This window comes from Amborella trichopoda, chromosome 8 (genome assembly GCF_054954075.1).
Source record: "Amborella trichopoda isolate Santa Cruz 75 chromosome 8, AtrichopodaSantaCruz75HAP2 v2.0, whole genome shotgun sequence".
Classification (NCBI taxonomy): Eukaryota; Viridiplantae; Streptophyta; class Magnoliopsida; order Amborellales; family Amborellaceae; genus Amborella; species Amborella trichopoda.
The window spans coordinates 34,224,737-34,235,920 of record NC_142343.1 but is presented as its reverse complement, the minus strand read 5'-3'; the positions used below and the strand labels follow the sequence as shown (position 1 = coordinate 34,235,920).

Here is an 11,184-nt window from a genome sequence, read left to right as displayed (position 1 = left end):
GTGATCCCGATTACGGATGAAACATTGCTCAACTTACAGGCTAGAGAGGTCATCTTCAACCTCACTGAGAAAAGAATGGAGCAGTAGACAACCTAGTAAAAATGTCCACGCCATCCACCCCTTTCTTCTCCTCTTCTCTTTTCATCCTTCTCTCTCATCTTCTCTCTCACTTGCTCCCTCTGTTTTTCGTATCTGTTGTGTATCTCTTTTTGTAATCCTTCATCCACTCAATGAGTTAACATTACAAAAAAAAAAAAAAAAAAATCACAATAAGCTTATGATGCCTTGAATATCACTTCCGTAAATTTTTTCTCTATATATGAGGATTGCAGATTAAGCCATTGGGCATTCCCTGGCCAAAAGTAGATAAAATCTTGAAACTTTGGGACAACACTTATGATGCCTTGAATATCACTTCAACTAAAGTTTATCTGAATCCCAAAATGTTGATTAATAGACGGTAGGTCAAGCCATAAGGCATTTCTCGGCCAATGGTGGATAAAAAATGTAGTAGACAGTTAGCCAAGCCTGTTGGACTAGTGGCCAAGCTCATTGCCCAAGCACCAAGCTTATTGAGCCTTATGTGAATAAAAAATGATCAAAGTTTTCACAAAACTTGGACAATAGACTTGTAACTCCTCTTTTAATCATCCATATGAGTCCCGCATGTGTCTGAGCTTGATAGGTTCGAATTTGATCCCATCCTTGGTCAGGCTTTATCAACATTCCTCATCCATCAATGCATTAACCATTTTAAAGGCATGGTTCAGTGTATGTTTCAATTTTATACATCCAATCAGGAACTAGAATGCATGAGCTAATTTAGCTTCTTACATAGAAAATTGGTGTGCTTGGTTACAAGCAGTGTTTGAAAAATGCCGATATGGATAAGAAGTGGCTAGTTTGCATAGGGAATTGGTGAGAACTAATTTGGTCCCCAATTGGGATTTGGGAATCAGCCGGTTCCATAGGGAACCGGCCGGTTTTGTCAGGGCCAAAATGCCTGGTTCCTATATTTTTTATTTTTCATTTTTTATTTGGCGATTAACTCATCCGGATCAGTGATCAACCAATCTAGACTTGTTTCCCGGCTGGGTAGTTTACCTAACCAATCCGGGTTTTAAAACATCTTGGTAGACGAAAAATTTTCTTTTTTCCTAATGGAGTACTTGACTTTGGTTACAAGGAAGTGTTTTTTGGGTAGCTTGGTTACAAGAAAGTTGATGCCAACTTACTTCAACTTTAGCATGATCTTCACATTGACAACGAGAACAGGCTTTGTGATAGGAAAACCGATGCCATGGAATACAAGTCCAAGGAAATACTTATGAATACAAGTCCAGAAATGAGAAACCTTCTCTCTCTCTCTCTCTCCCCTTTGCGAGTGTAATGGTTTGGAACGGCTCTGAATCAATGAAAGGTATGGTAATTGAACTAGAGAAAGTTCTAATTCAGTCAAAATTAGTCCAACCACCAGTCAAAACAATTGAAATGGATTTGATAATACATAAAAATATATTACAAAAAATTGTCCAACTTTATTTAGCCAATTTAGCTGGTCAAAACCACCCATCCAACTAACGAAAACTAGTTAAAGATTGATTTTAAATGTATTTTATTGAACCAATTTTTTCTTTGGACTAGATTGACCATGACACTAGTTTACAAACCAACCAATGGAATCGATTGGCCCTAACTGGTCTCGATGACACTACAGTTTGGACAATACGATACAACTCAAATCATGTCATGTTTGGTGAGTCCCAATCTTTCTTCATCACCATGCAAAATCATAGATTAGGCAGTGATGGTTTGTGAGGTGAGGACTCTACTTTTTTGAACCATATGTTTCATCTTTACTTCGTCGTACGATCATAATCAATTGGATAAGTCGGTACCTTTGGATTTGACCTCAATCTTATTATTATTCTTTTTCTTCTTCTTCTTTTCTTTTCTTTTTGTTTTGCTACGAATTTTCTTACAAGCATATTGTCATAAAATGTTTTAAGGCACTTTGGTCCTTGTAGAAATATTTCTTAGGAAATATCTTCACATGAAATTTTTTTTTCATGTGGTTCAATGTAGGAATATTTTCATTCCAATTAGCTGACAATTGGTGCGAAAAGAAGCACCAGGACCTATTAATATAAAAATATTTCTATACTTAACCACATGAAAGATTTCTTTCACATAAAAATAAATTTGAAGAAATATTTCATACGAAACAAACGTGGCCTTGGTTTTAAGCCACTCTAATAAGTAACCTGGACGCTTTGTATCCACCTAATTTGAGTCTGAGTACCAAACCACCCTTTGTCATATATCATTACAACACATTTCTAATGTTAGGGAGCATTTCAATTTTTTACAAGCGTTTCGGAAATTCATTAATATGAATGAGGCTCATAAACTTTTGCCACGAGCCCAAAAGGTTAGGTCATCTCAAGAGTTCAAAGAGAAATGCTATTATTTCTTGGTAGCGTTTTTTCTATAAATACTGATGTCATCCTATGGATTAGATCATGGACCAAGAATAAATCACACGCTCAGAGAGAGAGAAAGAAGAAAATGGAGAAAAGCAGAGTCTTGGTGGTCGGTGGCACTGGGTACATTGGCCGGAGAATAGTGAATGCTAGCCTCGCCGCCGGTCATCCGACATTTATTCTGCAGAGGCTGGAAATCGGGCTAGACATAGACAAGCTCCAGATGCTCTTGTCTTTCAAGAAGCAAGGAGCCCACCTTGTTGAGGGCTCATTTTCCGACCACAAGAGCCTTGTCGAGGCCGTGAAGCTTGTGGATGTAGTCATATCAGCCATTTCCGGTGTCCACTTTCGCAGCCACCAAATCCTTCTCCAGCTGAATCTTGTCGAGGCCATGAAAGAAGCTGGCAATGTGCAGGTAGGCTGGTTTTTTTTATGGTGGCCCGCTCAATTTTGGAATGATTAGATGTGTGGATGTTATTTCCTGCTCTTCCATCGCCATGAATGCATCGAGGAAAGGTCAAACTATAATTTTGGTATTAATGTAAGCGTTTTGATGCACCTAAAGTGTTGTGCGCTTTTGGTGCACGCCTTACAATATGCATCATTCAAAATAATGGCACGGTGCAGATTTCACTCGAAAATCTAAATAAAAGATTTGTTAATATGATACTCATCATTAACTTTAGGATGTAAGTTTCCATAAGGCTTAAGCTTTATAAAAATAAAGTAAATCCTCACTGCGAATCCTTATCTAAAAAGTACTTTAGGCATCTAAAATCTCTACGATGAATATAAAATAAATTTTCAACACCTATTATTAAATTTGAAGCTCAAAAAGTGGGTACAACAAGATCTACGAATACTTATTTTTATGATGAAATAGATGGCTTAGATAATATATTAATATATATATATATATTATTATGATGGTTTGAGATCCTAATTTTTAAAATAACCATATTAGTCAAGGCCAAGATGATCGATTTGACGATTTTTGAGAGATTTATGTCCTTGAAACCGTTATAACAAAAAGGGCTCAAAATAGACCGTTAATACTTAGAAGGACAAGCCCCTCAAAATTTTTATTTTTTGACAAATTTGCCCCCTGTTAGATCTATTTTTTGAAAGTTTAAAGAAATCCGATCTTTCTAATATCGGACTGCATTTAGATCTCATTTTTTTAAGGCTTAAGGCGGTCTAATATTTCTAACACCACATTTAGATCTCAATTTTTTAAAGTTTAAGGCGATCTAATGTTTCTAATATCGGACCGCGTTTAAATCTCAATTTTTAAAGGTTTAGGTGCTCATGAAATTAAAAAAAAAAATTAAATGTGCGATCAAATATTTAAAACATCGGATCGGGGACAAATTTTAAAAAAAATGGAAAATCAAGGGGACAACAACCTCTGTATAAATATTAATTTGTATTAAAGTGTCGCACGGTGAAACATGTGGGGCTGATTTTTTATTTTATTAAGGTCACTGTAGAGGACCAGTATTACGGTCGTCACAAGTTTGAATTGATACACCAGGGTTCCAATTGATACTTTGCCATTGGACCAAACCTCGCATTGATCAAATCCCTGTAAGAACGAATCCAATGGTTAATTACACATTTGGACGGTTAACAACTGTCCTGTGTATGGTGTTCTACATTTGTTTTCTTTTTCTTCTTTTTTTTTCAAACGATTTCAATATTACTACTCTTATGTTTACAACAACCCGTTGGAAAAATTGTTACCAGAAAGTGACAAGTTAATGCAAAGTGTGAGAGTCCACTTATGGTAGCGTAAGAAATGAAATGGTAACTACACCACACCATTCACCGCCCTCCACATGGAAGTATGCACCGGAAAAAGGGGCTGGGCCGGGTTGGGCTGGGCTGAGCCGATGGCACACCCATATAATCGTGGCTTCAAAAAAATAGTAATTAATTTAATATTATAAAATCTTTAATTAATTTAATACTATAAAACCTGAATCAGTGAGACGATCGCTTTGTATATAAAAATCGGTATCCGATTATTGGATCGGCAATATGTATTCGTTCTATATTGTCTGAATTAGTGCTCCAAAAATATTTAAAAAATAGTATCAGGTCTAGATTGTCTTAGTCCATGCTCTGAAAATACTAAAAAATAAGTAAAATAAAAATAAAAATTAGGGGTTTATGATGAAGGGATTAAAGGGACTAAAAAAAATATTAGACAAATTTGAAAAAGGAAAAAAAATATAAGAGGGGATGAACTGAGCGGAGATCCATGACATACCAGAACTGGGTCGGTCCCAAACCATATTATCACCCTTATCAAAGATAGATTTATTAAGAGGCCTGCATTTCTACATATGCGGGCTTGGCAACATACTCCAATAAAAAATTGATGGAAAATAAATAATTCAAAATAATACTGAATGACGTAAATCACATAACAAAATAAAAATGATATATCATAGGTTAAGTAAATTAAATATTCAAATATTATATTCATCTAACTTGTTGGAGCTAGAGCCAAAGATTTGCCTCATTTAATTTCTAGAAAATAACATATAATTAGATAAGAAAAACTATTTAAAATTTATTAAAAAAAGGGCCATATCGATAAAACTTAAAACTGAACTAAAATAAGAACAATCTATAAATTTCACATTTAATACAACCCAAATATAACAGTATATGCATAATATTTTTGTTCTTAAGAATATTATGGATGAAATATAAAATTCAATATATTAGAAATAAAATGAAATACAAGAAATTAAATAAAACATAAAAGGGCTAAAGGCATTTGAAAGTATTCAAAATATATGAAATAAATAAATTTAAATATGATATATTATATAAATATGGAAAAGTTTATATACCTGATCTCTACAACTACTGATGCACCTCAAAAATCTATCGGAAAGGATAGTTTTAATGTTGAAAAAACCCTTTGATTGATCATCTTGACATCGAGATGTATGACCATGAAAAATAAAAAGATTTTAAGTCTTAGAAATAGTGAATTTTACAACATATAATTTACACCGTCCATTTTCAAGATTTTCATATGTTTATAGATCTATTTGATTTTAATCATTTTTGAAATTTAAAATTTTATAATTAGATATAAAAATAGATTTTGAGATAATCTTAAGACCATTTTATATCAAAATTATATACCACGAGAAAATTTGAAGGTGCACCTTACCTCTACAGTTTATATAAGGTGGACACCTTACAATGTAGAATTAAAGTGCACTTCAAAAATCCTTCAAAAAATTATTGTTTTGATGTTCAAAAAACATCTAATTGATCATCTGGCCATCAGGATGTATGTATATGGACCAAAGCAGAGATTTTAAGTCATAAAAATAGTCTTCTTTGCAACACATTATTTAAATCATCCGTTTTCAAGAATTTCATATATTTAAAGGTCTATTTCATTTGAATCATTGTTAAAGTTTAAAATTATATAATTAAAAATAAAAATAGATTCTAACCCTTCCTAAGAATCTTCCACACCAAAATTGTATCTCATTACAAAGTTAGAAGGTGCACCTTTCTTTAAGGCTTCCAACTTTATACAAAACATACCCTAGTATTAAAAAAGACATAAATTAACTTCCAACAGCAATTAAGGGGATCAAAAGATATCATTTATCATTGCCTGCTAAAACTTTTTGTAGTTCATTTTATTGAAGTACCTCTTTTAAAAAGTCAATAATTTCCAAATTACCCCAATTCAATGTGGCGGATCTTGAACAACGAGAGGTAGTATGATGATTTGTGGCGGATCTTGAACAACAGAGGTAGTATGATGATTTTGATGGCTTATCAAACCAAATTACGAGATCATCCTTGATTGTTGATAGTGGGAACATGGAGCTATCAAATTACAAAATAATAATGATATAATATTGTTTATCCTGAACAATAAGTGGTATTTTGATTATTTTAAAGTTTTATTTTCATCATAAACAACCAATACGATTTTTGTGATTCAGGTTTGGTCATTGATCTAAATTACCAAAATGCCCTACTTATTTTGGATTTTCAATGCTAGTCATTTGAGAACTTTTAAAAATGAGATTTAAAAGTGATCTTGCAATAAATAGAACCTTTTAATGATTCTGCAAGGTAAACCAATTGATGATGTTTTCCTTCTTCTTCTTTTTTCTTTAGCGTCTGTCCGTATCATTTGCCTCTCCACGGTCTTTTGTTTCAATCAATTTTTTTTTAAAAAAATGGTATTTTATTTAAGGGATAATCTATAAATAGACCATTTTTTTTTGCTACATGGAAGCTACAATCATTCTTGTCCTTTAAATTTTAAAATGACTTATTGTAAGAATGTCATTAAATAGATACAAAATTCTACAAAAAAAAAATTCTTGGACTTCATGACTCACCCTAAACCATCCAATTTGACATTTAATGAGTGGGAATAATTGTTAAAAGCATGTACAAAAGATAAAGGGAAAAGTTTATATAGAGTCAGGTTCTAAACAACCAAATTTGAGCCTACCGCAAAAATTTCACTAAAAAATGTTGTTTTGATGCTCATTTATCGACAAATCGATAACCTCGACATTCAGATGCATGGACAAGAGAAAAAAATGGATTTTAAGTTATGGAAATAGTGTACTTTGTAATACATTTTTGGACCGTCAATTTTCAATATTTTCAAGTTTTTATAGATCTGTCGATCTATACTATTTTTGAAGCTTCAAACTTTATAAATAAATATAAAAAATTATTTTAAGACTATCACAAAGATTTCTAATATTGAAATAATATTCATCGACACTATTTGAAGGTAGGCTCTAATTTGATTGTTCAGAGCCTAGGCTCTATACAAATGCACCCAAAGATAACTGGTCTCTTTGTAGACAATTCTTTTATTTAATCCTTTACATCTAACTCAAACCTAAAAGAAATTTCTAGCGGTTCCTACCATCTGAGTTCGGCATAGACCCAGCCCGAATGGCTCACGCACTCGAACCAGGCCGAGTGACCTTTGATGACAAGATGGTTGTCCGAAAGGCAATAGAGGAGGCTGGGATTCTCCATACCTATGTCTCGGCTAACTGCTTCGCCGGTTATTTTGTGGGAGGTTTGTGCGAGCCCGGCAGGATCACGCCCGCTCGAGACAAGGTTTGCATGTTTGGAGATGGAGCCATCAAAGGTGAGACGCTTTCTTGCTCAAATATTTTCTTTGAGCTTGAATAAGGGATGGTACACTATGACTCATATGATCATGATTGTAGGATGGTTGTAGGGCTCATCACCATCCAATCAATGTTTGATGGTGGTGGAGAGTGGGCATATATCAGTCCCCCTAATCACCATCGAAGCGTTGAATGTTTGGTGGTAATCCCTATGACCATATTGCTCTCACGATCATATGGATCGTAGTATCCTTCAAATATAAGAAAATGACGAAATCTCCCCTAATTTCTGCTCTTGTTTGTGTGATTGTGAATGTGTATGAGAGAGAGTGATGCAATTTTTGTATCTCATGGGAACAAAATACTCTCCAAAACTTAAGAATTTTAAACATCTAGAGAAAAAAAAAAGTATGAGAAAATGCTCAAAACTTTTGCTCGTTTCTTGCTCTGGATACGTAGCCGTCTTTGTGGATGAGGAAGATATCGGAACATACATAATCAAGGCAATAGATGACCCTCGGACCCTCAACAAGACATTGTACATCAGGCCACTAGAAAACATCCTCTCACAAAGGGAGTTAGTGGAGATATGGGAGAGCCTCCTCGAAAAAGTGCTTCAAAAATCCCAACTGTCTGAACAAGATTTTCTTAACTCCATGAAAGGTACTAAAGTCATACATGTTTTCACTTGGCTCTCTCTCTCTCTCTCTCCTTTTGCCTTCACAAAACCAAAATAATATGTTTGGATTGTGAATTGTAAAAGTACGAAAAAAGTTCATTTGCTTTTAGTACAAAAAAGTCATAATTATTTTTGTCTATTAAACTTTATATTGGGTAGTTATTAGTGGGTTATTGACGGGACTCAAAGCTAAAAAAAAATCTCGACACACTCTAAGCTATTTAATTTGACATCTAATAGCTAATAATAATGATATACAATCCCAAATGAATTAATATAGTCTTTTTTATTTGCTACTACCAGATGTGAATATTGTACAACAAATAGGCCTTGGGCACTATTACCAGGTTTTCTATGAAGGTTGTTTGACTAATTTTGAGATTGGAGGCCAAGGCGTAGAGGCATCACAATTGTATCCAGAGGTCAATTACACCCGCGTGCGAGACTATCTCAAGCAATATCTTTAGTTGGCCCACAACCATAAATGGCGACTTTATATCATTATCATCATCCCAAGTCTTATTTCAACTAGCTGAAGTCGTCTACATAAATCATATTGTCTTGTTATGCTCTATAAACATAGTATAATGTATTCTACGTAAGTTGGACGTTTCATGGTGATACATATGGTTTGCATGCCTTTATGTGATTTCACATAAAACTCCATAGTCTTGATGTTTCTTTAATCAGTGATAAAGATTGGAGTACCACTTCCATGCCTCTCTCTCTCTCCAATGATCTCTCTCTCCAAATCTATAGAATATAACTGATTTCATGCAATAGTTGTATCATAATATAATACAATCATTCTTCTAGAAAATCATGTTTGTGGTATTTGTATGATTCAAAATTTTGTGCACACACTCTCTTCATCTCAATAATCAATCAAAATAATAATAATTTGCACCCTATATATATGGTCAAATTGAGTCCTCTCCAACAACAAATCTAGATCGTCCATTTGATGAAGTTCAAAATCTAAGCTTTTATGAACTCAAAATCTTTTTCTTTTTTTTAATATTATTAATCTAATGATAATAAAATTATCTAAAATATTTGGAAAGAAAAAAGATCATTCTAAATGATAGATCTAATCATCTTACCAAAATAAATTTCCTATGTTAATTGGGCTAAAAAAATACTTTCTAGATTGCATTTTTAAATTATTTTTTTTTTGTTATTGTTCATTAGAATGAAAAGACTGTATATTTTAAATTTTGGATTAAACAAATAGCTCTAACATAGTTTTTAAAGGTTGTTGCATCATATTACTATACAATTGTTGCATGAAATCACTGCTCTATCATATATAGTTTGGGAAAGTATCATTTACGTTTGATACAAGGTGGTCATATTAATATTGACCATTGGATGTGAAATTGGTGGCAGCAATTATTCTATTGATCAAGCTCAAACTGCAAAAGGAAATTTCTCGAAGTGTATGACACATCCAAGCTATCAAATTTCACATGGTGGTAAGGATTTGTGAACACCTTGTATTAAAGGTAAACGGTCTCATTGTATACAATCCCATATAGTTATATAAGGTTGACACCTTAAATTGTGAAATTAGGTTGTACATCAAAAATCTATCGGAAAATTCTATTGTGACATTAGAATGCCATCTCTAGTTGATCACAAGATCGAGATGTATGGATATGGGGAAAAAAAAAAAGATTTTAAGCCCCAAAAAAAGTATATCTTGTAATATATTATCTAAAAGGTACGATTTGTATAGAGCCTACGCTCTAAACCAATAGTTTAAAAAATGGATCGGTGCCCCGGATTGGACACCCTAAAACCCATCCGGATCAATGAATTGACATTTCGAATCGAGAATTGGTCAAATCGATCAGATTTAGCCTTAAAAAATATCCAAAAACATTATTTAAAATCATTATAAAATGTTACTTTTTAGAAATCCAATGAGAAATTGAGGTAATAGATTAAGAAATGCATCGTTCACGTGGTTTGTTGATGGTGTAACGATACCAAAAATGCCGAGGGAGAAAGAAAATCCGGATTGATGGTGTAAAGACCAAAAATTCCAAAAGGGAGAGAAAATCTGGATTTAAGAGAAAAAATTCCCAGTTTGGCGTGGTAATCACTGATTGTGCTCCGTTCACGTGGTTTGTTGATGGTGTAACGATACCAAAAATGCCGACGAGGAAAGAAAATACAGATTGATGGTGTAACGACCAAAAATTCTGAAGGGGAAAGAAAATCCAGATTTAAAAGAAAAAATACCTAGTTTGGTGCGATAATCACCGATTGTGCTCCGTTCACGTGGTTTGTTGAAGGTGTAACAATACCAAAAATGCCGAGGAGGAAAGAAAATCCGGATTGATGGTGTAACAACCAAAAATTTCGAGGGAGAAAGAAAATCCGGATTTAAAAGAAAAAAATACCCAGTTGGGTGCGATAATCACCGATTGTGCTCCGTTCACGTGGTTTGTTGATGGTGTAACGATACCACAAATGCTGTGGTTTGTTGATGGTGTAATGATACCAAAAATGCCGAGGGGGAAAGAAAATCCGGATTGATTGTGTAACGACCAAAAATTCCCCTTTGTTGATGGTGTAACGATACCAAAAATGCCGAGGGAGAAAGAAAATCCGGATTGATGTGTAACGACCAAAAATTCAGAGGGGAAAAGAAAATCCAGATTTAAAAGAAAAAAAGACCTAGTTTGCTCAAGGTTTGGTGCGGTAATCACCGATTTGATACCAAAAATGCTGAGGGGGAAAGAAAATTGTTGATGGTGTAACAATACCAAAAGTTTCGAGGGGGAAAGAAAATCCGGATTGATGGTGTAACGCCCAAAAATTCTGAGGGGGAAAGAAAATCCGGATTTAAAAAAAAAAAATA

General features: G+C 33.8%; 1 protein-coding gene across 2 annotated transcripts; it reads left to right on the top strand.

The window, feature by feature from the left end:
• The first annotated feature begins 2,518 nt into the window (after positions 1-2,518).
• LOC18423509 (bifunctional pinoresinol-lariciresinol reductase) lies at positions 2,519-9,035 on the top strand. Of its 2 annotated transcripts, XM_006828110.4 has the most exons (4): positions 2,519-2,898; positions 7,413-7,653; positions 8,096-8,299; positions 8,619-9,035. In XM_006828110.4, the coding sequence occupies exons 1-4, from the start codon at positions 2,569-2,571 to the stop codon at positions 8,780-8,782; spliced, it is 939 nt and encodes a 312-aa protein (XP_006828173.1). In that variant the 5' UTR covers positions 2,519-2,568; the 3' UTR covers positions 8,783-9,035. The 2 variants fall into 2 exon arrangements, with proteins under 2 accessions (XP_006828173.1, XP_088730341.1); XM_088874215.1 differs by lacking the exon at positions 8,096-8,299.
• Positions 9,036-11,184: the final 2,149 nt, after the last annotated feature.

Excerpts from the sequence above, each read along its gene's own strand:
- LOC18423509 (XM_006828110.4), top strand. The coding sequence starts at position 2,569 with ATGGAGAAAAGCAGAGTCTTGGTGGTCGGTGGCACTGGGTACATTGGC. Across the intron at positions 2,899-7,412 it reads AAGAAGCTGGCAATGTGCAG|CGGTTCCTACCATCTGAGTT; the intron begins GTAGGCTGGTTT and ends AGAAATTTCTAG. Across the intron at positions 7,654-8,095 it reads TGGAGATGGAGCCATCAAAG|CCGTCTTTGTGGATGAGGAA; the intron begins GTGAGACGCTTT and ends CTGGATACGTAG.